Here is a 27,571-nt window from a genome sequence, read left to right on the forward strand (position 1 = left end):
ATCCTTTCCGATGCCCAAGACAGCCTCTGTAGATCACATATTTGGTGCTCAGAGAAGGCCACTAGTGTCAAAGATACAGACTTCAGCATTCCTGGGGCAATACAGAAGAGAGTTGGTGATTACAGCCCCAAGTTCATTAGCTTCATTTTGATACCTTTGTCTTGAAGGACATTTGATGGGGGATGAGAAAGTGGGGTAACGGCTGTCCCACCTCTGTTCTGTCGATGAGGTTTGGGACAAGGGGGTGAGTCATGGTGTTCCAGTTCTGTAACTGGAGGCTCAGTTGCTTCATCAAACTGTCACACTTCCTGTGTTAGTGTCAGTCAAGCCAAAAGTCCTCCCTTGCAACTTCCCTACTTCCTGTTCCATGGCGTCTTAGACATCTTGGGCTGCCATAGTAAAATCTCACAGGTAAGGTGACTCAAATAGTCAAATTTTATTTTCTCTGGAGTTCGAGGTCCTGATATTAGCTGGTTTGGCTCTGGTGAAGAGACTCCCTGTGGGCGGCTGCTCTCTATTCATGTTGCTTTGATCTCAACTAACCCTAGTACTTTCCAAAGGCCCTGGCTCCACATATGCTCCCACTGGGACCAGGGCTTCAAGACAGGGATTTGGAAGGGATAGTGTTACAGCTTAGTGAATAGCATGGTTCAGGAAGCTGATTATGTGGACAGTCATTCTTTACGTCGTTGAACCACAGATATCAGTCTTTATTCTCTTGAGATAATATGCAAATAATTGCTAAAATTGTTTCTTGACCAGGATCAGGACTATTATTTGTGGCTTGTGTTATCAGAAAGTGTCAGCTGTATATTTTGAGCAGTGTCAATTTCCTGCACTTTTTTCACTGTCATTCCTTGATGAATGCCGTGCTATTAAATAAAATATTGACACATAAAATGGTGTTCTTACCTCACTCACCACAGGAGAGTTTTCAGAGGGTAAACCTGTTATTGGGACAGTTCTGGAGTAGTCCTCCAGCGGTCCTGGGGGAGGACATTGTCATCCTCTAGCCAACTGTGAAATGTCTGAAGGTTGATTAGTCAGTCGTGTATGTCTGCCACTTTCTCATTTGCTTATTGGCAAATTGAACGTGTCTCTGGTTCTTCAGACAGCGGTCCAAGGATAACTATCATTCTCTTGACCTCCCACATTTCTTCCTTTCTTTCCCCCATTTTGGGAATTAAATGCTTTTATTACTGGAATTGCCACATCGTTTGTGACCTTGGCAATGAGAATGAAGGCCAGAAGTAGAGTCACCTGTGGACTTTTTAACTATTACTAGTCCTGAATAAAAATATCTCTTGATTTTCTCCTTGATTATTCCTTTCCCATTGGCATTTGATTGTTATAATGACACTGGGTCACAATTTCCTGATCTTCACAGTGCCACTGCTGAGTAATTTGCTTTCCTTGAGTCTCTGACACCTTCTGTAGTACTTTATATGTAATGTTTTCTGTTTTTATTTTAGTCTTTCCAAAGTTTTAACGATATAAAGAAATTAGCGTTTCCTAACATTTTTGTGATTCTTTAGACTTTCCAAAGACCTTTTTAAATACATATGGCCTTATTTATTCTGCAGTGTAATAAGTTATTTGAGAAATAGTAATATCCCATTTGAAAAGTAACTCAACAGTGAGGCACAGTTGGTAAGTGATGGATTCTGGTTATTGTTTTAGTTTTCATTATGTAACTGGAGTTTTTAATTGGGGCTAGCTTATAGTTCAGAGGTCTAGTCCATTATCGTCATGGTGGGAACCATGGCAGCATGCAAGCAGACATAGTGCTGGAGAAGGAGCTGAGAGTCCTACATTTTGATTCACAGGCAACAGGAAGTGATCTGAGACACATGTCCTCCAACAGTGTCACACCTAACTCAACAAGGACACTCCTCCTAATTGTGCCACTCTCTATGAGTTTATGGGGGCCAATTACATTCAAACTACCACATTCCACTCCCTGGCCTTCATAGGCTTGAAACAGTATCATAATGCAAAATGCATTTAGTCCAATTTCAAAAATCTCCATAGTCTCTCACAGTCACAACAACATTTAAAATTCCAAAATTGCAGGTTTCTCCTGAGATTCATGCAATCTCTTAACTGTAGTGCACTATAAAATCAAAATAAAAAAACGGATAACGTATTTCCAACATATAATGGCACAGTATATACATTACCATTCCAAAACATAGGGAAGGGAGCACAGTGAGGAAATACTGGACCGAAACGGGACTGAAAACCATCTGGACAAACTCCAAACTCTGCATTTCTATGTCTGATGTCAAACACTCTTCAGATCTCCAACTCCTTTCAGCTTTGTTAACTGAAACACACTTCTCTCTCTTGGGCTGTTTCCACTCCCTGCTAGCAGCTTTCCTCAGCAGGTATCCCATAGCTCTGGCATCTCCAACATCTTGAGCTCTCCAAGGCAATCCAGACTTCACCTTCATAGCTTCACACAATGGCCTCTCTAGGCCTCCATTCAGGGACACCCCTAACACATGCCTGGCCTCAGCAGCTTTCCTTAGTCAAGGAGGAATATTCCACAGCCCCTTTCTTCTATCCTAAAAACCAGAACCATGTGGCCAAAGCTACCAAGTTCTGCTGCTTGCTGGGGCTGGAACATGGCCCCTTCATTTAATTATATCTTCATGAGCTTTCTGTTTTTCTTGGTTACTTTCACTGCCTAAGCTTGGCTGTCCTGGAAATCACTCTGTAGACCAGACTGGCCTCAAACTCAGAGATACTCCTGCCTCTGCCTTCTGAGTGCTGGGATTAAAGGTGTGCACTGCCACACCCAGCTCTAAGCTTGTCTTTATTTCCTTTCCATAAGTTGGAAACTTAGCTGAGTGGGATCTTGCCATGAGGTCAGCACTCCCTTTATTCCATTTCTTAATCTGTTTATCTCCTTGAACACAAGACTTAGTTCCATTCCACTTCCTGGTTCTCCTTTTCTCCTCAAATTGTACATTTTGTACTTTTCCTTTCTTAGCTTGCTCCTTTTCATTATAAATCTGTATAAGAGTGACCAGTAATAACCATACAATTGAGTCAATACTAGGCTGTTTTGAGATTTCCTTTGCCAATGGAATTCATCCAAAACTCTTCAATTTAGCCTCAGGCAAATTTTTCAGACAAGGGCAAAAAGTAGCCACATTTTTTTAACCAAAATTTCACTAGGCTGATCTCTAGGCCACATCCTAACATTCTTCCCTGAAACCCTTTAAGCCAGGCCCTCAGAGTTCAAATCACCCTCAGCACCACTGTCTTCCATGCTTCTACTAGGATGGCCCATTAAGCCCTATTTAAAGCATTCAACTGCTTTTCTCTGATTCTTTTTTTTTGTTTTGTTTTGTTTTGTTTTGTTTTGTTTTGTTTTTCGAGATAGGGTTTCTCTGTGTAGCTTTGCACCTTTTCCTGGAACTCACTTGGTAGCCCAGGCTGGCCTTGAAACTCACAGAGATCTGCCTGGCTCTGCCTGCCGAGTGCTGGGATTAAAGGCGTGCGCCACCAACGCCCAGCTCTCAACTGCTTTTCTAATCCACAATCCCACAGTCTATATTTCTCCAAACAAAAACATGGTCCAGCCTGTCACAGCAGTACCCCACTCCCTGGTACCAACTTCTGTCTTAGGGTTTGTATTGCTGTGAAGAGACACCATGACCATGTCAACTCTTATAAAGGAAAACATTTAATTGTAGCTGGCTTACAGTTTCAGAGGTTTAGTCCATTATCATCATGGCTGGATGCATGGCAGCATGCAGGCAGACATTCCAGTAGAGAGATAGCTGAGAGTTCTACATCTTGATCCACAGGCAACAGGAAGTGAACTGAGACACACTTCTTCCAACAATGCCACATCTACTCCAACAAGGCCTCACCTCTTAATAGTGCCATTCCCTGTGAGCATTGGGAGCTAATTATATTCAAACTACCATAGCTCTTGACCAGGTTTATAGTAGCAGATATGACTTAACTCAGGTGAAGCAGGCTTCATATGCAATCCAAAAGTATTTTGCTACCCATTTCCTCAGTAGTCATGCCACAATGCACCAGTGGACACATCTTGCCTGGCAGGTTGGTGTTGTAGCCACGGAATCCACAGCTGTCTGGGATTACTGATGCTGTTTCTTCCCCAGGAGCCTCCATAATACCTCAGGCATCATGAATGCCAGTCAGCAAAGCAGAGACTTGGAGCTCAGTCCCAGCGTGATTTCTCTGTGTCCTGCAACTGAAGTGTGGATCATCTTCAGCAATTGGGTCCTACCATCTAGCTCTGGTGGGCAGCCAGGAGCATGGACAATAGCCTGTATTATTTTGGAAGCCTCTGGGGCATTCTGACCAAAAACTCATAGGGTGTAAAACCACATCCGACACTGGGGTTTTCATTCAGTAACCTGTGGCCTTGGAGAAGAGCAGTATCCATCCATGCAGGATCCTTCTGTTCAAATTTTTTAAACTATATTTTTTAATCAACTTACTCTAAAATAAAAGGTTCACATAGGGCATTTTCATAATGTTCAGTTTTGGTTAATCTTTCCCTTCAGCCTCTCCTCTCCCCTATTTCCATACCCTGTCCGTACTTAAGCCTCTCCATCCCCCAACTACTTTCGTATTCTGTGTGTTCTTCTATGTCTCCCTTCCCCTCTCTGTTGACCCTTTTTTAGCTTCCTGACCTCTAAAGACACTACAAGTTAAACATACTAGTCTTGGAATTCAAATGTAGGCTCTGCAAATGAGAGCAATCATGTTGCATTTGTCTGTCTGGACCTGGGGATACTTCGCTTGGTATATTTCCCAGTAATATCCATTTTCCTTGGAATTTCATTTTTCTTCTCACCTGAATAAAATTTCGTGTGCCACTTACACACGTGAGTGCGGCAGTCATCATATCTGCCATACTGTTATATTCTGTTGTGTTCCAAGCAAGTTCCCAAATGTTTTGACATTCATTCCTGAGTATCTTAGAGAGTAAATGTAATCCTTTTAAAAGGGTCTGTAATCCATCCAAGCACATGGGGAAATGAGACAGGATTACCACAAGTTCAATACCAGCTTTGTCTTTCTCAAACACAAATAAATGAAAAGGAGGGACATTCTGTTTCTGTTGTTGTTGGTTGGTAGTTTGTTTTTTGTTTTGGTTTGATTCATGGTCTTACCATATAGCCCAGACTTGCCTCAAAGTCAAGATCCTCCTGCCTCCACCTCCTAAGACAAGAAGTACTGTGTATACCACTGTTCAACTAGCATGATTTCTTAATCACAGTGGAGTGGTGTTATCATACACCCAATTGCTAGGCTCCCAAAGACATCCTACCTCTTCTTTAAAGGCCACACTTGGCATTTGTAGTACATCTCTGCAGTCACATGGTCTAGAAGAGTACCTTCCATTCCGTGTTTCTTTTTATTCCATTCTTTCTAAGAGACCAGAGTACAGATTTTCCACTGCATGACTCAGTAATGGGCCATTACTCTAGGATACTACAAATATAAAATTTAGCATTAAATGGGAGGGAAATAAAGTAGAATTATAAGTAACTTTAAGTTAAACCTATGTAGACTATAAAAAAGAAAAGCTTCAGTCCCTTGAGAGGTTTTATTGTTGTTGTTGTTTTGTTTTTGAACTGAAGTGTTTATAACAATTTCATAAGGAATTTTAACATCAAAGCATCCAAAATGACTGTGTTCTTGTGACTGTTATCTTTGTATACCATTTTGGCAAATGTAGTCTCTAATACAGGAGGTGAACAAGTCAAGAAATTCTACTTTTTACCAGATAGATAAGCTGAGTTCAGTTTCCAGCCGATTTAAAGAAACACCCAGAGGTTCTGGGAAGATCAAGGAAGATGGGGAAAAAGAGCTGGAGGTGGGAGGCTACTGTGAACTACTGTCATCTGGGTGTGGCCTGGCCATTGCACCCACGATGTCAGTGCAGCTGTGCATGAGCCCTGGACAAGATCGAGCCACCAGAACCTGGTTATCAGTCAACACTGCAAAAGACAGCACTAACTGGGTTCACTAGGTTACCAGGGAAAAACTGGAATGGACATGAGTGGGGATGGGAATGTGTTAAAGATGCCTGGGGGGCAGTTGGCGTGGATACAATCAAATCCTCCAATGATTTTTAATACATTGTTAACATCCTGTCCTTGTGTTGTTAGTGGGTTTTCCCTTACTGAAACAACGCATTTGAGAGAATCAACTTACAAAGACAAAAATTGTTTTGGCTCGCAGTGTTGGAGGTTTCTGTCCATGGTCACTTGTCCCCATTGCTGTTGGGCATGGGGCAAACAGCACAACATAGCAGCAGCGCCTGGCAGAGCAAAATCCTGGCACTCGAGAGAAAGTAAGCAGAAAGGACCTCGTGACCAGAACACCCACCCCAAGACCCTGCTCTTAAAGTTTCTACCACTTCTTAGTAGTACTGAGCATATCAGTTGTGTGTGTGTGGTGATGGGGAGCAGGGGGCTAAGATCCAGATGAGCACTTTGTTTCTCTCAAGCCAAGCATTTTATGGAATGTACTCAAATTCCTGAATCCAGAAAGAACAATAGGAGATAGGAGAACTGAAAATTATCTTCATTTCAGACCAAAGAGATTGAAAGTCACAGACCAGAGGGAGACTCGATCCGGCCTGTGGCCTCGCCCAGCACACAGGGACCTGTGCCTTGTCAGCTTCACCTCTGGCTCACCTGGGTGGTTTAAGGTTTTTCTCCCATCATTTGCACTGAGACCTTCAAGTCTTCCCACAAAGGAGTGTCACCATTGTTTTGCAAACAGCTTTGGCAGAAAGAAGGACTGAGTCCTTTGACTGTATCCTCTAGTTTTCACCTCTATGCACACAGTAGCCAGGTGGATTATTCTTCCAGGGAACAGAGAGTGACAGTCTTCTGTTTAGGGGCAGTGACTCCTCTAACATACTGCTATAGTTAAGTTTCAGTTCAATGCTCCTTCTATTCCAAACACAGCACTTCTCTGTTCCCACCAACTCCAAGTCAATGACTTAGGAGGTTAAAAAAAAAATTGGTATTTTTAGAAATCATCATTATTCTTGTGGTTCCCAGGAAGAGAACTTGTATGTGATAGCATATCTCAGGCCTTTCTTAAGATGGATTGTTTATGTGCCATTTGTTCTTGGCATGTGTCTGTGGCAGCCATTTGCATACATAAACTATTATACGGCAACAGTGAGTCTGACCTGGAAAGACTCTAAGTACTTAGCTTTCCCCATGTCTTATAACTAATTACATGTTCAGAAGCATCCTTAAGATTCTGATCAGGGACACTGGATGGAAGAAGTATCAATGATCCAGGAACTTTAAATGACCTTTGCTTCCTTCTGCTCTGGATGTGTCAGTGCTGTGAAGGGTGCTGTCGAAAGCAGCAGGAGGTGATCTCGTGTGAAGAGTCCTTTGTTCTTGTTCAGGTGGATCATCCATGCCATGGAGTATGAGCTGCAGATCCGTGGTGGCCACAAGCCGGCTGTGGACTTGTATCAGCTCTCACCCAGTGAAGTTAAACAGCTGCTGCTAGACATCCTCCAGCCTCAGCAGAGTGGACGGTGAGTAGAGGCTTCTGTCACCCAGAGATACTCAGACACAGAAACATCTGCATTTTTAGCTGATATGGATGAGAAATTAGTGCAACATTAAAAGGAAAATTTGGAGGTCAGGCGTGGTGGCATACACCGATAACTCTAGCTCTTACGGTGGTGAGACAAAAGGATTGTCTGGCTTTGTAGTGAGTACCAGGCCAGCTGGACCAGGAGGAGGCTCAGCCGAACATGAGGCCACCTTCCCAGCCAGACAGCATAGACACAGATGTACTGAAATGTCTGGATTTAGGATTCTGTGTTGATTTGCACTTTATATTTTTTTCCAGGTATAGTTTATACCACTTTCCCATTTTTGATTATTCTGTGCAATATATAACGTTTTATACAACTTTGATTAATTTTCCTTTCTGGAGCTTTGTAGTACGTGGCATCTCCTCCTAACACTTCAGCAGAAGAGATTGGGTCTGGTAACATTATGTAGATGTACTATCTGATTTTGTCTTCCTATATAGACTATGAGCATCAGAGATAAACCCTTCATATATTTAACTTAGAAGAGAATAAGAACAAAACAAGTATTTGTGGATTGCCTTGAATTTAAGTTGTTTTTTAAAAGTCTAGAATGAACAGTAGTGTAATTATTTAGGCAAGTACTTATTTAGTGTACTTGTGTCTAGCTTCCTCAAGATGACGAAGTTATATGCCTAGAAGATTCTAACTGGCCTATCTACAGCAGAGGTTGTCTATTAAAATGTGTCTGTGTGTGTGTACGTGTGTATGTGTATTTGTTTATTACATACATATATGTATATATATGATTACAGATATATGCCTTGCTGGCTTCTATAACAATGTATTTGAACAAACAAGTGAGTTTCCATGTTATAGACCAGTTAACATTATAGAATGTCAGTTGTGAGTGTAGCAGCATCCCAGTGACATCCCAAGAGCTGTTTGCTGAGCTTCATATGGAAAAATTAACACGAGAGAAGAACTGACAGACATAGAACAGCTTTCTCCCACAGTTTTAAAGCATGTCAATTAGCTTCTGTGACTAAAACAATGTGGTACTAGTGCATAAACAGGCCCACTGGAGAGGAAAGAGGGTCCAGAGATGAACCTTCAATAAATACACATTATGAATTTGCTTCACAAGTCACTGGATCAAGAATGGACTTTTAAAATAAATACTTTCTGCAACTGTATTGCTGTTTACAAAAAGAGTAAAATCAGATACTTGTTGTGACTCACCACAACCAGTTGTAAATAACAGGTTTGCATGTAAAGCATAGGTCAGAGAAGACGACATTGGTGAATTTCTCTTTAATCCTGGAGTGGGGAAGGCCTTAAGTATGATTTAACCTGAGGGTAGGTTAAGAAACAACTAGTAAAGCTTATTAAAATTTAAATAACATTTTCATGGCAAAGATAATGTCAAAAGAAAACCAAAAACCTTGACCCAAACATGCTCTGAAGAGTTAGTATCTAAAAATTCTCCATAACTGACAGTTAACCACCCCAACCATGATGAAAATGGAGAGGACCAGGAACAATATGTGCATTTTATTAAAAATGGCCTTTGACTATTTTAAAAGATGCTCATATTAATATATAATTAGAGCTATGTCTGGGGCATGCCAAGAGACTTCTTACCTGTCTCAGGGCCTAAGTTAGAACATGTAGTGAGCATTTGCCAAGGCTGTGGGGAGAAAGAACTGCTTATGTAACTGGAGCTACAGCCCTTCCTGGTGGAATTTGACATCTAAGAACTCTTTCCTTCAACCCTGGTCTTTTTAGTAATCTACTTTGAAGATGTTTCCAACAACATGAAAATGTGTGTGCATAAGATCATTGAATAAATCATTGCTTATAATTGAAAATTTAATATTTCTATAACCTAAATGTCCATTCACAAGAAATGTTTGGGACAAAATGTGGTATGCCATACAACAGAGTGCTGTGCACCCTTGAAGAACGGAATTCTAAGATATATTGTAAAATGAAACAGCAAAGTGTAAAGGAATGTCAGTTGTTATTTTTAAAAATGTATGTGTTCCTTTGTGTAGAAGAAGTTCAGGAAGAATAAGTCAGAAACTGAGGTGATTAGTGCTATCAGGGAGGTTGAGAGCAGGTGGGACATGGTGAGAGCAGGTGGGACATGGTGAGAGCAGGTGGGACATGGTGAGAGCAGGTGGGACATGGTGAAGCCGATACAGTGGAACAGTTGAGCACCATGTAAGCCTTCCCCCAGCTGATCTCTGCGTGGAACACTTCCTCCTAAGTGGTAGGGGTGTTGCATGCACCCAGAATTAAGTACTGTATTAAGTCAGTCCATGTGTGGAGGAGCCCAGAGTAGAGCGAAAACCACCAAATGGACCAGCTCACACAAATGAGGACTGTTACACTCACTGAGGAGAGTGCAAAGCCAAAATCCGTGTTGAAAGCTTTACTGTACTGGACACTGAAAGGCCAAATAAGCAAAACCACACATAAGTGCTGCCTCCAGTTAAAACATGCTTCTCACCAATGTTTATTCACTACCAATCTGAATGACTGAAAAGGAGATTCTTCACTGTTAATGGCCATTCCTATAAAGGGGGGGAAAGTAGGTTGATTGGATTGATGAACCAATGTGAAGTCATAATTTTATACCAGACAGAAATGAACATGGATCTGTGTTTGTGCGTATACATCCATGTGTTTCTAGTTCTGTCTACTGGGATGCCCCAGGAGCAGTGAAACTACCACAGTAATGAGCAGACCTGAAACAGCTGCATTCTAAACGCCATAAGGAAAAGAATCAGCCCTTCTTGGAGAAATGGTTGATTTCAGAGGGAGACAGAAAAAAATGCAAGGTGAGCCAGGAGTATCTTTGTGCCAGAAAGCAAAAAAAATCTCAAAATTTGAGAGATGTGCAGGTAGACACTTGAGAAACTGGAAGAGGCTCCTGGGACCCAAACTGAGATGAGATTTTGTTTTTTTCCAAATGTGTACCTGCTCATTTGTGTAGAAGAAAAACACAAATAATAGTAATAGATTATAAAGCTGATAGAGATCAGTGAATGGGAGAGAAGGGACTCTCCCTTAAGGCAGAATCTAATTTATAAGAATAGATAGACTGATGAGAACAGAAAATGATCACTGAGAAAATACAGCAGTAGCTGCAGGCAAGAACCATTGTTAGAAGTAATGTGGAGTAAAAACTTGCACAATATCTGAGTATTTCTATTCAATATACAATAGCAAAGGAAAAACAAGTAATTTTATCAACAATCAGACTCCCTTAATCAAAGAATAAAGATTAGCATCACTGGTGATAAGACTTCACTTTTCTGTACCCTCATATGAGGCTTTGAAACTGACCCCAATCTCTTCTGGATATTCTTGCCCAAAATGCATTATTTTATAAGAAACCACCATAGAACCCAAACAGAAGAAAATCCTATGGAACAGCAGATATTACTAAGGTATAAAAGCTTAAAAAATAAATACATAAGTGAAGAACTACCACAGATTCAAGGAGCCCCCAGGACATAGAAACTAATGACACATGCCATCCTGAATTGGAGCCTGACTTGGCAGAATGTCAATAAGGCTCACAGATAAATTTATGTTATTGCATGGCTTTTGATTTCTTGGTGCCAATAATTAAGCTATGATTATGTAAGACGATAGGAGTGGGAGAGAGCTTGACTAAAGTGGCATAAGAAATTTGCATTATGTTTGTGACTTGTGGAAGTATAAAGTTTTTCAAAATAAAATAAGAGTTTTAAAGTAGAGCTGGAGAAACGATTCAGCAGTTTAGAGCACTGGCTGCTCTTACAGATGCCCCGACTTCACTTCCCAGCACCCACATGGTGGCTCACAACCACCTGTAACTCCAGTTCCAGGGAATTCAGTGCCCTCTTCTGGTTTCCACAGGCACCAGGCCTGCACATAATATACAAGCATACATACAGGCAAAACACCTATACAGATTATTATTATTATTATTATTATTATTATTATTATTATTATTATATGCTTTCTAAAATAATTTCCCAGCTCCATTTCGAGTATTCTCATATTCTTTTTATGTTCTAAGCAAATACTGCTTTTTATACTATTAGCCATAACTTTATACAGCTCTGAAATATATTTTTGTTGTTGTTGTCATATTTAAGGAATATGGTTAAAAACCAAATGCAGAGGGTATTCAGTTACCAAAGAAAAACATCACCTTGACCTTCTTGTTACCTTTTAGCAAAACACTGAAAGCAGTAGTGTGATCTACTGATAGAGACCTCGGCCATCCAGAAAAGATTCCTCTTAATCACTGAATTGATCAAATTGCACTGGTCCTCTGCCACAACACCAAGTACTTTAGCTGTTCACTCTGTCCTGCACAACCACTTTTGTACTTAGAAATATTGTCAGTTTGTTGATCCTGACACACCTTGCATGTGATAATTGTGTATTTCAGTCTATCTTTCTTAAGTACCAAGTGTAAACAGACACACACAGGCACATAGACACAGACAGACAGAAATACACACACACACATTCACACACACACACACAAACACACACACACACACACACAATTCTCAGCTTTTGCAAAATTATACTGTGTCATTGTATGTTCTTTAAAAATAAAGGAAGTTCTGTACCTTTGACAATTGTGAATGGTATATTAGGTTAATATCTAGAATGTAAGTTTAGTATTATGGTTCTGGTCATAACTCTGATATGTAAGAATCTCTATCTGGTTGATGTTTTAAGATTTTATGTCTAGTTTTTTGGACTGAGTCTTCAGTCTTATTTAAATTGGCAGCTTTCATAAAATTTAAAATAAGATAATTTCATTTTGTATGTACACATATATACATAGATATGTAGATATGTAGTACTTTTCTGAACATTTGCTTGTTCATTTCTTTTTGTTTGTTTGTTTTTGTTTTTGTTTTGTTTTTCGAGACAGGGTTTCTCTGTGTAGCTTTGCGCCTCTCCTGGAACTCATTTGGTAGCCCAGGCTGGCCTCGAACTCACAGAGATTCGCCTGGCTCTGCCTCCCAAATGCTGGGATTAAAGGCGTGCGCCACCACCGCCCGGCTGCTTGTTCATTTCTTACCAAATATTTATTGAGCCCATCTGGAAAGGATCTATAGGATCAAGCTATATGGTTTCCATGCTTTTCTGGTGCTTGCATTTTAGTAATGTGAGAACAGTATAAAATAACTGTGAAATTGGTTGTGTCCATTTCTGATATGGGAAAGTCATCTGATGATGTAGTAAGCAACTCATAGCTTGCTGGAGAGCATCATTCTGCCTGCTCATGCCTTGAATTGTGACATTTCCCTCTGTTCACTCCTCCCCTGAACATGGCAGATAGGCACCACTGAAGCGTTTGCTCTTGCTCACTCTGTTGGCACACGTAACCCCGTTCTCTCCAAGAACAAACCTGATTTCCAATGCTGAGACTTTTCCTTTGTTCCACAGATGTTGGCTGGACAGGCGTCAGATCGATGGGTCATTGAATAGAACTCCCCCAGGGTTCTATGACCGAGTGTGGCAGATCCTGGAGCGCACGCCCAATGGTATAGTCGTAGCTGGGAAGCATTTGCCACAGGTAAAGTGCACTTAATTCAGGAGAAAGGGCTAACAGGAGGAAAGGGATTCTCTCCTTTCTGCACTACAACAACTTTTCTTCTTTGCAGTGTTCTAAGAATGTTCAAAGTAGAGGTACTCAAGACAGGATAAAATGCCAGAAAATAGGTCATCATTCACATTGGAATTGTTTTTTATGCAGTCCATGTTTCTTTTATTTCCCAGTTTCGGTGTCTGTGTATACAGAAAAAGCTTCACCAAATGTGTAATTGCTGAGCTGTATCTATGTCCTTGTATTGGAGTATTTTGGATGCTCCCAGAACCTTCTCCTTATAGATGACACATGATGAAACCTCTTATTGAGCAAGCTGTCTTTTCTCTGTTCAGTTACTTGTAAATTTAGGGCTTCTCATGGATATTAGTTTGTTTTCTATTGCTGTGATAAACAGCATGACCAAAACCAACTTGTGGAGGGGGCGGGGGGACTTATTTCATCTTCAGGTTATAGTCCACCATGGAGGGAAGTCAGGGCCGGAGCTCAAGACAGGAACTGGAACAGAAACATAGGAATGCTGCTCACTTGCTCCCCCTAGCTTGCTCAGCCTGCTTTCTTTTCTTTTTTTTTTAACTTGCTTTTTATTTATTCTTGGTGTCTTTCACATCATGCATTTCAGTCCCATTCATTTCTCGTCCCTGTGTATCTACCCACTGCCCTTGCAGCCCCACCCCAAATACAATTTAAGAGAAACAAGAAAAAAAAAAGAAAAGAAATCTCATTATGGAAGCTGTAGTGTGACACAGTGAGTCACACAGTATACCCTTTTGTCCATGTATCTTTACTTGCAAGTGTTCATTGCAAAGAGTCATTGGTCTGGTTTGAAGCCTTTGGTTTCTACACTATTGATGCTGGGCCCTCACTGGAACTCCTCTTGGTTATTCTGCTGTTGCCCTGTGTTGTGGAGATCCTACAGCTTTGGGTCTGTACATCAGGTCCCTTCAAGTACTCCAGCAGATCACAGATGGGATGGATATTGGGGTAGGCCAATCCATAACCCTGGCTCTGGGCCTGGGTAGTTGCTGGGTTGGTCAGCCCCCTCAGCTCTTTCTTTTTCTCACCACTCCTTACCACAGGGTGAATTCTCTTGAATTGCCTTGGCTAGTTCACCCTTTGCAGTGATCAGCAAGGGTTGGGGCCAGTTCCCCTGTTTTCATGTGCTCAGGGTCAGATCTCCCACACCTACACCTTCAGGTCCAGCTCTACTGTGTTGTTGCCCAGGCTTAGTGTAGGGGCCACTTTCTCAGGGCCAGCTTTCCTGCTCTTATGACCCCAGGGCCAGCTCTCCCACCTGCCTCAGACATTGATTGGTGGGGGGGGGGCATCTCTCCTCCGACCATGCCACCACATGACAGATGAGTAATGGGGACAGCTCTTCCATGCTCACAACTTCAGGGCTGGTTCACTCACACCTCCACCAACAGGATTGTCTCTATTGTGTTTCCCAAGTGAGGTGCAGGGCCTGCTCTCCTGAGTGTTGCAGTTGATGGTGTGCAGGTTAGCCTGTTTTCTTACATAACTCAAGACCACCAGACTAGGGGTGGCACAGCCCACAGTGAGCTGAGCCCTCCCACATCAATTATTAATAAGGAAAATGCCCCCTATAGACATGCCTACTGGCCAATCTGATAGAGGCAATTTCTCAGTTAGTGTTCCTTCTTCCCAGATTACCCTGACTTGTGCTGAACTGACCGAAGCTAAATTGCACATTATGTTAGCTTTACTTCAAGTAGTGCTATTTCTTCACCACTAAGTGGTGGGCCAGTGTTGGGGCCTCACAAACATAAAACATGCATTGAAAAGCAGAAGTAGCTCCAGCCTCGCAATACAGAGTGGCCTTACAATGTGTGGATTGGGGAAGCACTGCTGAGGCATAGCACTGGGCTGAGATGCACAGTCTTTCAGGTTCCTCGTGGTGTGACTTATTGATGGTGTTGATGAACCGCTCACTCCTCTGTGCATGGATGGTTTTCTTGATTATAGAAATGGCCTGCTTCTTTGATGTGATATCATTTATTTAGTCCTGGTATTTAATTCATTCCACTTATACAGAAGCAGAAATAGAGTACTATATCTGCTTCTAGTATTGAAACTTTAACAACATTAATTTTGAGGCTCTTTATATGAAAAAAAATAGTCTGAGATATACCCATATGTATTTTGCATAAATAAACACAAGAGTGTGGAACAGCTCACAAGAAATTGGTAGTGTTCTTCTCCTCAGGAGTGGGTGTCTAAGGACCTGCTGTGGGTCCTTCATTGAACCCCCTTAGCCATTCAAAGTTTGAATTATGTCACAGGTCTAGTTCTTACTCAGAAACTGAATTCAAAAGTGGGGTGCTCTAGCCTTCTTCAGATGCCTTGTGGCTGCTGCTCTAGTCAGCCTGTCTCCTGACAACATGGCAGCACCTCTGCTTTTAGCCCTGAGGCTTCTTTTCTTTTGTCCTTCCTTCCTTCCTTCCTTCCTTCCTTCCTTCCTTCCTTCCTTCCTTCTTTCCTCCCTTTCTTCCTTCCTTCCTTCCTTCCTTCTTCATTAATTTTTTAAGTTAGGATACAGAATAATGAGTTTCATTATTAGATTTTCATATATATGCAATGGGATAATTCCACAGAGTCTATTTGATGGTCAAAGGAATTTATTCAGGGGTTAACTCACAACAAGAATAAAGGGAGTTGGTCACAGAATCCTGAAGGGGTGGGGCATGGTCCTACATGGTTCTTAGGAGAGTTCTGCCGTGATCCACAGCACTAGCATCCAAGACCACAAGATATCAAAGAGGAGAGAGAGCGCACATACCTACGTGCATCCCAGGTCTTAAGAGTCCCAGTCCAGGCCATGCCCAAGGGGGCAGGTACCTAGCCACTACCTCCTGCCTCACTAGGGGCGGACTTCAGGGTATGGCACAGACAACTACCACTACATCTATGTGTCAATAAACTTTGTTCTCATTCATTTCCCTCCTCCACTGCCCTCTTCCATGCTCCTTGCTCCCTCTGGCTAATTCCCTTCCTTCTCCCAGATAGTCCCTTCTGCTTTTATGTCACTTGTGATCTATTACACCTTCTCTTTCCCTACTTGATTAAGACTCTTTCTCCTCTCTCACGATACACTTTCTAGTCTCATTATGTATGTGTGTACATAATGTGTACACACACACACACACACACACACACACACACACACACACAGAGTATAGTTCACCTGGTCATGAGGTCTGTCCAAGGCAGCCTTACATCTCTTAACATAATGATTTCTGATTTGATCCATTTTCCTGCAACTGTCATGGTTTCATTTTCTGTGTCTTTTTTGTTTTGTTTTAATTATTCTTTAGGTAAATATACAAAGTAATGAGTTTTGTCTTCATGCATGTATTGTCATACTTTGTTCTTAGTTCCTCTCCTCAACTAAGCTTCCCTCTACACTCCCTACCCCCTCAAAGCTGGTTCCCTTTCTTCCCACCTTATGCTTTCTTATTACATGTATTCTATCACCATCTCTACTTCCCCATCTCTTAAGATCTCTTTCTCCCCTCTCATGATCCACTTTTTATTTTTGTGGCACACACACACACACACACACACACACACACACACACACACGAGTTTTAAATCTAGGTTCTCTATATGAGAGAAATTTATTCAGAATTTGTCTTTCTGAGACTAGCTTAACAAAACCTTTTCTAGTTTTATCAATTTTGCTGCAAATGTTATGGCAGTTTTCTTATTTTCACTGTATCTTTATCTAGCATTGTTATGAGGACAGTGCTAGCTTCCTAGAATGAATTTGAAAGTAAGAAAAATCTATTATATGAAATGGTTTGAGAAGCATTGGCATTAGGTCTTATTGAAAGATTTGGGAGAATTTGATGGTGAATCCATCCATTCCTGCACTTTTTATTGGGGGCTTTACTGCTTCAGTCTCATTGATTGTTACAGACCTGAGCTTTTCTATGTAGTGCTTTTTTAGTCTCCATTAATTTCTGCCCTGCTCTGTGTTACTTATTGCCATCTATTGCTTTGGGATTCAGAATGTTCTTTTTTTCTAAGACCTTGTGGTACATCATTAGGTTATTTATTTTAAATCTTTTATTTATTTTAAAATTATTTTTAGCATTTTTAACTATTCACATTGTATTAGTCAGGTTTCTCTAGAGTAACAACTTATAGAATATGTGTGTATATATATGTATGTATGTATGTATGTATGTATGTATGTATGTATGTATATAATGGGGATTTATTAGAATGACTTACAGGCAGCAGTACAGTTAACCCAACAATGACTGACTGTGAACAGAAAGTTCAAAAATCCAGTAGTTGTTCAGTCTACAAGGCTTCATGTCTCAGCTGGTCTTCAGTATATGCTGGGTTCCTGAAGAAGTAGGCTCTAATACCAGTGAAGGAATAGATTTGCTAGCAAGGTGAAAGCAAGCAGGCAAAGAACAAAAGCTTCTTCCTTCCATGTCCTTATAGGCTTCCAGCAGAAGGTGTAGGCCAGATTAGAGGTATGTCTTCCTGCTCAAGACCTACATTAAAGACATGGGTCTTCCCCAGCCTATATACCTCCATCTTTAACAAACCCTAAAAAGGAATAACAGTAAGCAAAAGATCAATCATAAAAAACGTTAGCTCAAGGTGTAGCCTATGAGATGGGAAATAATAGGCTACATTTTCTTAATTAAAACACTCACATTATCCTTTATGAAATTTAAAGGACTAAGGAGGATTTAGTAGTAAATTAAGAATAGAGAGCTTAATTGAATAGAGCAATGAAGTATGCATACATTGCCCATCACCGTCCTCAAATTAGACATATGATCCCTGATTCATAATCACTCATCAGCCAGCCTATGAAAGGAGACAAGTTGGAAAAAGACAAGCATCCTGGAAAGTGTGCTTGGAATAATCACAGCGTAGCTTACCTTACAAAAGCATCTGGTCTACACCCAGAAGAATCCATAACCATTGGACACTTAGAACTAACCCTAGCCCCAACAAACATAAATTAAAATACCTACTTATATAAATTAACACATTGAAATAAATAGAAGTATTAGGAAAGAAACTCACTTTTAGGAGTTATAGAGATAGTACCATAAGGGAAAGATGGAAGACAAATTTAAAGTACCTCCAGACTGAGGATTAAAGATGTGTCTTTCCCAGCTTGAAAGATCTGGATTAAAGGCCTGTGTGGTGAGTATGTGCACATGAGTGCAAGTGCCCAGAGAGACCAAAGGTGTCAGATTGCCCTTGGAGCTGCCTGTGAGCCACTTGACATGGTGCTGGAAGTGGAACTCATTTCCTCTGGAAGAACAATATATGTTCTTAACCACTGAGCCGTCCCTCCAGCCCCTCCCCCTTTAATGTAAGCTATCATATAACCTTTCTTCTTTAGAACTGCCTTAGCTATATCTCAAAGGTTCTGGTAAGTTGTACTTACTTTTTCATTTGATTCTAGAAATTTATAGTTTTCTCCTTGATTTCTTCAATGACCATCTGGTTATTGAGATGTTGTTCATTCTCTACATGTTTATGCAGTTTCTATAGTTTTTCTCGCTGCTGATTTCTAGTTTTATTGCAGTTTGGTCTAATAAGACATGAGAAGTTATTTTTATTCTTTTGTATTTGCTAAGACTTGATTTGTGGCCTAGAATATGATCTATTCTTTTAAAAATTCCAGAAGCTGCTGAGAAAACTATGTATTCTGTCTCTGTTGGGTGGAGTGTTCTGACATGTCTATATTTGATCTCTGTTATGGTTTAATTCTGTCTTGGTTTGGTTTCCTGCTGCTCTGATAAAATTCCCTGACAAAAGCAACTTAATAGAGAGAAGTGTGTTTGACTCACAGTTCCAGATGGTGGCCGTCGTTGGTGGGCAGACAAGTAGCAGGAACTTGAAGCAGATAATCATATTCTGTCCATAGTCAAGAGCAGAGAGCACAGTGAGTCAGTGTGTGCACACTGGTATTCAGTTCCCTTTTCCATTGCATAGACATTCCAGGATCCATAGTCCAGGGAATGGTGTTACCCATAGTGGACAAGTCTTCCCATTAGTCAGGATCATCCCCCACAGACATGCCTATAGGCTGACTTAATCTAGAAAGCCCTTCATTGAGACTCCCAGGTGGTCCTGGACTATGTCAGACTGACAACTAAAACTAGCTATCATGAACTCTGAAGCCCCTTGCACTACTTATCTAAAGATGAGAGTTGAGTGCTGAAGTTGCCCGCTATTATATTAGGACTTGTGTTACCTTTTGTGTCTGTTTGTATTTGTTTATGGAATTGGAAGTCCCAGCATTTGGTGCATATATATTTACAACTGTTACGGTTTTGTGGTGTATTGTCCTCTATATTAATATTACTGTAATGACCTTATTTATCTCCTCTAATTTTGATTTGAGTCTAATTTATCAGCTATCATAATAGTTATATCAGCCCATTTCCAGCCACTGCTCACCTAATAGATTGACTTCCATTCATTGATTCTGAGTTTGTGAGTATCTTTACCAGTGAGGTGTGTTTCTTGGGGACAACAAATAATTAGGTCCAATCATCCATTTTAAAACCAATCATCTATCCAGTTTGTGTCTCTTTATTGGCAAGTTGAGACTATTTACATTGAAGGTTATTATTTACAGTTGTTTACTAATTCTTGTAATTTTATTGGTGTGTTTTCTAGTTGGTAATACTGAGTTAGACATGATCAGCTCTTTCGTAGTGCTTGTTTATTCATCTATTTTTTCCATGAAATTAATTCTTTACTGGGCTGTTATGACTGTGACTGCCCTTCACCAGATCACATAGAGGCAAAGTCTAGCTGTCCATCTTACCCCTACTTCAAGAAAGGTACTTTATTATTCCCATGCAATTCAGGATGAGGAATTCCAAAACAGTGGAATGATTTTCCCCAGGGTCCCACACTCAGTAAGTAACTGACAGCTGATGGGTTGGCTTCTAAGCCTTTACTCTTTACCTCTCTGCTCTCAGTCCTTTCAGAAGAGTGGAAAATAAGGCAAGTTTGATGTCTCTTCTCTATGATTAACTATCATCAGTGCCTAGGAGAGAGGCTGCCTTTCTAATAAAATATATTAAGAAGTTAATATGAAATAAAAAAGAGTCTTTCCTTCCTCCTATGAGCACACTAAGCCTATTGTTAGACATCTAAGCACTCAAAGTAGCCACCTGTCTAGGCAGCCAAGCTTCAGGTTGCCAGGTCGTGTAGTACTTGTAAAAATATGTTGGAGTTTGCTGACTGTGGAATACAGTAGTTGTACTGAATATAGGACTGAGGCATATCACAGCAGACTGAACAATTTTCTGTCACCTATGTCAAGAAGAAGGACTTCCTCAGTCCTGATCTAGGTAACAAATGGATGTCTTTTTTTTTTTTTTTTTTTTTTTTTTTTTTAAGCTGTGGCTAAGTTCCCTGTAAACCACTGAGATAAAGCAAATGGGCCCTGTCCTCCCTACATCTCATGGATAATTCCATTGACCTTCTCTGCTTTCTGGCTCACAAGTCCAACATTAGGACTCTCCTTTCTGTTCTTAAGGGCTCTCTCTATTATATTTACTTTGCTCATCACCAAGTACCTGGCCCAAAGCAACAAAGGGAGAATGGGTCTATTGTAGCTCATGGTTCAGAGGAATGCAGTCCGCCGTGGCAGGGGAAGGGTGACAGTGAGAACAGTTGGATTCAAGGTGGTGACTGAGAAGCAGGAAGTGGGGAATACCAGTGCATAATAGGCTTTTCCCCTTTTAGTCAGACTCTAGCTCATGCTGCCTGCATTTAGGCTGGGTCTTCCTAACTCAATCAAAAGTGTGCCTCATTGATGCTCTGTGTGCTTCTTAATCCAATCAGATGGACAGTCACAGTTGGCCACCATGCTCTCCATGCTCTGATGTGGGTTGGACTGGGTGTCCTCCATGAATAAAAGATGGTTGATTTGTTCCAAACAAAAGGCAAAGGGAAATTTTCTTTTAGTTTTGCCTCCTTTTTCTGTTTCTTGCAATTTCTGCACACAATTTTTTGCTTATTTGTAGCATTTTTCTGCTGGAAGCTTGGAAAAAAACAACAGAAATGATATAAATTCAATAGCAATGACTTACATCCTGAAGTCCAACACCCATAATGTCTCATGTTAATTCTGAATGCAATATGTGCTGTATTCATAGTCTCAGTTTTTAGCTGTTACTTTTATTTATGGAATGGATTTTTAATACAGTTCTTTCCCCTAAAATTATTAACATAATGAAGATGACTACTAAAAGTGGGAGGCTTAATTTATCACAATAGTCAGCTGGCTGGCTTCAGTAGTTTGACATATATAAAATTTAGGCACAGGGGTGAAAATACTCTCTCCGATTTTATAGAAACTGGAAAGACTATTGATTAGAAAATGAAATTCCTCTATTAAATGATACTCAGAGGATAACATTCAGCATGTTAATGTGGAAGTTTTTTTTTTCTTTTTCAGCAACCAACCTTGTCCGATATGACTATGTATGAGATGAATTTTTCTCTCCTTGTTGAAGACATGTTGGGAAACATTGACCAGCCAAAGTACAGACAGATCATTGTAGAGGTTTGTATTTAAAAAAAAAAAGTAGATCATTGAAGGCTTGCTTTCTGTCTGCTCACTGAAGACTAACATAGGAAAACTACCCTCTCCCTCTGACACCAAGAACTCTGTCCATCACCTGTCAGCTCCTCCAAAAGAGTCATCAAGAAGACAGACATCCTTGACCTGGATCAAGTACCGTGTCCTATGGTTCAAGTACCTTAAACTCCCTTAGGTGGAAAAACCAAACTGACCACTCCCCCAGCTGCACTCATCCCCTGCAGCCAGCGCATCAGCAGTGCCGTAACAGCAGAGGGAGAGATCATTTCTTTCCATTTAGTTTTTAGTTTTTCCTACATATAGGAATAATACACTACTATTGTAGAATGTTGCAACAATTCAGAGAATTATGGAGAGCAAGAGGTCATTGCTGCTAGTGTTTTGAAGGCCATCTTTCCAAACATCTGCCTATGAAGAGAAGACATTGTGTAGAGTGCTGAAGTACATGCATCTGTGCACACACATCCACACACTTGCCCTCTGTCGCCATAAAACACTGTACGATGAGTTCCTGGAATGGAGAATTGATTATATGGCCAATTCTCCCACTGCCTCTTTCTCTGACAGCGTCTATCATGTTACATTCTTGTAAGTAAGTCATATGTCTCATTGACATAGAAGCAATCAGTAAGTATTAAAGTAGATTTGGTCCCTGCCTAGTCCATTACTTCTGGAGCTGCTGTCAAACCTGAGTGACATCCAGTCTCCTCTCTGAAGGCTGGGGATATGGAATAGGATTGTCTAGTCATTCAGAGAGCAGGTAGGAGGGGTGATGCAGAGATGGGGGTCCAGAAAGGCAGGGTTGGAAGGGTACTCTCATTGTGCAGTGTCCTTAGCTTTTCATGTCCAGTGTCCAGGGTAGATTGTGGACTTAGAGCTTCTTCTTGGAGCTCTGATGACCTTGGTACCTTTCCTCTGGCTGAAGAAATTTCCCTTAAAACTGCAGCACAAGTCCATATTCTCTGTCTAAAGCCTGCCCCATCCATGGGTCTGCCACATTGTGACCCCTGGATTTTACTGTAGTGTCTTCAGGTTCTGCCTTGCAGCATTTAGATAAGATACACCCAGTAAGATTCCTAAATTTAGAACTAGGAATTCTGTTTCCTGGTTAGTGTACAAAGCATAAGGTTCATCAGAAGGCCCTTACCAATTATCACAAACATGGCTACAGTCTGTACATGGACCTTTGTTGTCTAAACTAGGCATTATAAGCCAGTTGTGGTGGCTCAGACCTTTAATCCTAGCACTTGGGAGGCAGAGGCAGGTGGATCTCTGTGACTTCCAGGCTAGCCTGGTCTACATAGTGAGTTCCAGGATAACCGGAACTGTGTAAAGAGACCGTCTCTCAAAAAAAACCCTGAAAATTAAAAACTAATAATAAAATGAGCATTATAGGTGCTTGGAAAGATGGCTCAGTGGTTAAGAGCACTTACTGCTTTTCCAGAGGACCCAAGTTTGGCCTTCAGGATCCACTTCAAGTAGCTCATAATTGCCTATAACTCCAGCTCCAGGGGATCCAGTGCCCTCTTCTCTTCTGGCCTCTGTGGGCACTCCACTCACATGCACTCACATTCACACACACACACACATACACACACACACACACACTTACACTTAATCAAAAATAAACTCTTAAAATGTGCATTATTACTTTTGGGGATAAATTATAGTGCAGCCAAATAGGTTGATGAAGGCAAGCTCTTGACCAACTGAGCTTTTGCTCCATCCCCAAAATGCCATCTTCAAAAAAACTAGCAATGACTAAAAAGATCTCCCTGTGGCCACAGGGATACTGTGATAAACATGCATGTTCTAAATAGAACACGTGCTGCCAGTTTTCAGTTAGAATTCTATCCATAGGTGCTTCTTAATATACAGAGCACTGCCCATCAGATCCAGTGATGAAACCCTGTGCAGACTGTGTTGCCCGTGGTTCATGTCAGTGGCTTTCCATATCTATCTCTTCTAGTTACTAATGGTCGTGTCCATTGTGCTGGAAAGAAACCCTGAACTAGAATTCCAAGACAAAGTGGATCTAGACAGACTGGTCAAAGAAGCATTTCATGAGTTCCAAAAAGATGAGAGTCGGCTAAAAGAAACAGAAAAACAAGTAAGTGGAGAGGACAGCGTTCTGTAGAGGGTTTCATTGTCTCAGCTGTTGAAATGGTCTCTGATCTTATCATTTCATGCCCCAAACAGATTTAAAGACTACAAAATTAGAATGCTTGAGAGGCAGTCAAACTTACTTGAGGAATTAATATTACTTTTTAGCTAATTACTAGTCGATCGAGCGATGAAGTTCTGACAAAAGAAGAAAAAGAAATCCAAGATGAGATAATTTTTTTATATGGCTGACAATTAAAATATGTTTTGCCAGGGAGGATCCACTGATTTCAGAAGGCTGTAAAATAAATTCAGAGGAAGATGGGAGTGTAGAACGGGCATCACTGGGGCTGTGTACTGTCTAATGTAGTCCCTTCTGGCTCTCTGTTTAATATTGTATGCTCAACTGTGAAAGGGTTCCCTAAGTAAATAAAAATTACTGGCAAAGAGAAGGCTGCTAAAAGTGTCTGCTTTTGTTTTATATGCTGAGAAGATGCCTTGGGAAAATGAAAGCGAAGTTCGGGAAGCTCATAATTTCCATGAGGAAATCTTTCTGCAAATTTATTTCCCTCTTAGGCAGCTGCTGATTTCACCTGTCAGTTCCAAGGACTTGTTTGCTCTCTTCCTTTGTAGGATGACCTGACCTCCTTCTACAACACGCCCCCACTGGGGACGCGGGGGACCTGCAGCTATCTGACGAAGGTTGTGATGAACTTGCTGCTGGAAGGAGAAGTCAAGCCAAGCAATGGGGACTCGTGTCTGGTTAGCTAGCGAGGAGGGTGTGGAAGCGTAGGTGACAGCTTTCCAGCTGTGCCTTTTGTGGTGAAGCTAATCCAGGCAGCCAGTAATGGGTGAACTGATGTGTTAGTGAGATAGATGTTGTGTTCCGTTTGCCATTATTCGACCTTTGCATGCCAGTGGCAGTTGAATGGTAAGCAGTGATTGGAATCAAGTGAAACCCCAGTTTCCATGATTTGTGCCAGCTGCTATAATCTTCACCAAACCACAGAAATAATTTGTGAATTGAAAATTCACTACTGCATGTTTTGTGATCAAATAATTCATCAAAATTCTGCTTCTTTAGACTGAATTTTTCACCTTCTATTAAAACAAACTTGCCAACTGGTGATGAGTGGGACTTACAGGGTATTGTGAGGATGGTGAAGGTTGTGCCCCTGTCGTACTAAAAGAGCAAGATGTGCAATGCAGATCAGAAAAGCAAAGTTAACCCCTGATGCTTAACTTCAGAGGCTGCATTACTAATAATGCTGTACAAAACTCTTAGTTTTTACCTTGTAAACATGGCTATGGTTTGGTATTATGTTAATTGTAAGGATTGGACTAAGATATAATGTATCAAACATTTTCTGAGCATCTGTTAAATATAGGATTACAGAAGTGTGTTAATTGCACTCACATGCACATATCACATGCAGGCACACACACCTACACATAATTACAAATAATAATATAAAAAAATTTAAGTAGTTAAATTTAAGACTATTAATCTTGTAAAAGCAAAGTTGAAAGTCAAAAAATTCTGTTTCTGAACTAACAAATGTATCTGGAAACATTCTTTGTTCAAGTTCACAATACTGAACTTAGTAATCCTGAATGTTTTCATTTAATTGATTTGGACATTGAATTTGCTGCCAAATTTACCTAAGCAAGTATATTAAATATTTAAATCTTACCAATGTATTTCCTTCCTTGATGTCACAATGTGGCCCACTTGCTTGGGCTCTGATCCCATCCAGCAAGCATCATTTTTCTGACCAGTCTTACTGAGTTTCACCTAAGAAGTCAGATTTGTTACATAAAATATGTAGCCCAAGTTAGAATCTGAAAGATTAAGAAGGGACAAGTGGTTTTTCTAGGTTACAAGTCAACTGATTCCAAGTCAACTGAAGTGTGAACACCTGAAGAAAGGCAGCCCAACACAGCTCCAGCCAGATCAAGGTATGACTGGCTCCTAGACCATGTGTGGGACACTGTGTGTCCGTCAGCAAAGCTGGTAATAATGATACAACCCAGCCTTGCAAAGTAGACAAAGAAGAGAAATAGACTACCTATTCAGTGTGTGAAGAGAAGTTATGAGAAGATGGTCCTGAGGAAGTCACTTATAAAACTTAAGGCAGAAAAACATAGTCATGAAGCCCATGGAGACAGTAAGTTCTGATGGCTGATGGGTAGGGAGGAGAAATTAAAGAATGACAGAGAAGAATAACCCTTGAAATATTTAATACTTATTAAAAATTCAGATGAAAGTAAACACGTGTATCCTTAAGAATTAAATTTTTTGATTAGCTGAGCAAAGTTGCAAGAAAACTGCTGTCTTAGTTGAAATAGACATCACTTGCAAATCTGTTTTCTGAATGAGCAGTCAGCTTCCTGTTACATATGCAAAGTTTTGACATTTTCTTCTGCTCTTGAAAGTGTTCAAAATCGGCAACTATGTATCAACTTTTTAAATTATGAAATGCAAAATTTATTGTTCTGCAAGATATTTTTGGATGATCAATAAATCTTGATGTTCCTCTATCAGAAGTGATGTCTGCTTTCTAATTAGAAAAGCAAAATAATCCTAAGAATCAGAACTCAGAACTCATGAAATTTAGAAGTCCCATTTGATCTACAGAGCCCACATGTTTTAACAGCTGCACTAGAGGCTGACTGAAATATTAGCATGTGTATTCAGGCATGACAAGCTCTAAACCTGATTTAAAGCTGCTCTGTCACACTGGCAGATTCTCTGTGTTAAGTTTATTGTACAATCAACGTCTGTTGGAAACTCCTGACTGCATATCAAATCCAACTGCATTTCCAGAGCATTGTTAGAAGCATGATGTTCTCAAGACTTCCTTCCATTTTACTTAAGGCTTAAAAATGATATTTCAGCTTTTAAAAATCAAAATATGAGATCATCTTGATGTCATCTTCGTTAAGCTTGCAATGCTTTATGGGTACCAATAAACATTTGTTGAATATCTGAATACATTCAACTTTTCACCCAAATCCTAAAGGCTATATTTGGGTGCACTGCTAAGCCCTTCGTAAACACGAATATTAAATAGATGCCACATAAAAGTCTAAGAGGCGGCACAGTGTGGAAACAGCCCTAGCAGCGGAGAGGCTGGAAGCAGCATAGTAGCACCCAGCCAGATTGTTAGAGCCCTGTCTCGGAAACTAAATGTGTGACTGAGAAATGAGGGAGACCAGATCCATAAAAAAGCAGCAGCAGCAGCCTTTGCACAAGGGGACAGGCACCACATAAACTTAGGAAAACAGCATAAAAGACAAAAGAGCTGCAGGAATTTGTCTGTGGTCCTCATATTCTGGCCTTTGTGAAGCTGAACAGGTCCATGGGTAAATGATGAAAAGGTCTAATGCATTCGGAGACTCGGATGAGTTTGGCGTCAGCATCAGGAAAGAAGAATGGGAAATGTAGTGAAAGCTCTTCTCCCAGCACATGTTCCACCAACCCATCATATGCTCCAGCAAGACCACTGCCAGCCCTTGGATGAGAAAAGAGCCCTTTCTAGACAACCCAGCCCTATGGGCCCCAAATACGTGGTCCTTGGAACAGGTACAACTCAAGGACATGTGGCTCAGAATGAACTGGATTTCCGCCCCCGTGACTACCACAGTT

At 40.7% G+C, this 27,571-nt stretch overlaps 1 protein-coding gene across 3 annotated transcripts in view; it reads left to right on the forward strand.

Moving 5' to 3' along the window:
* The window catches only part of Phkb (phosphorylase kinase regulatory subunit beta), a 206,236-nt gene extending 179,767 nt beyond the window's left edge, over positions 1–26,469 (forward strand). For all 3 annotated transcript variants that reach the window (XM_059264496.1, XM_059264498.1, XM_059264497.1), the window contains 5 exons: positions 7,430–7,564; positions 13,037–13,166; positions 21,676–21,783; positions 23,789–23,929; positions 24,556–26,469. In XM_059264496.1, the coding sequence (XP_059120479.1) occupies positions 7,430–7,564; positions 13,037–13,166; positions 21,676–21,783; positions 23,789–23,929; positions 24,556–24,693 (652 nt within the window). In that variant the 3' untranslated portion in view covers positions 24,694–26,469. The remainder of the gene's footprint in view (positions 1–7,429; positions 7,565–13,036; positions 13,167–21,675; positions 21,784–23,788; positions 23,930–24,555) is intronic.
* The last annotated feature ends 1,102 nt before the right edge of the window (positions 26,470–27,571 follow it).

Source organism: Peromyscus eremicus, chromosome 5, assembly GCF_949786415.1.
Source record: "Peromyscus eremicus chromosome 5, PerEre_H2_v1, whole genome shotgun sequence".
NCBI classification, from domain to species: domain Eukaryota; kingdom Metazoa; phylum Chordata; class Mammalia; order Rodentia; family Cricetidae; genus Peromyscus; species Peromyscus eremicus.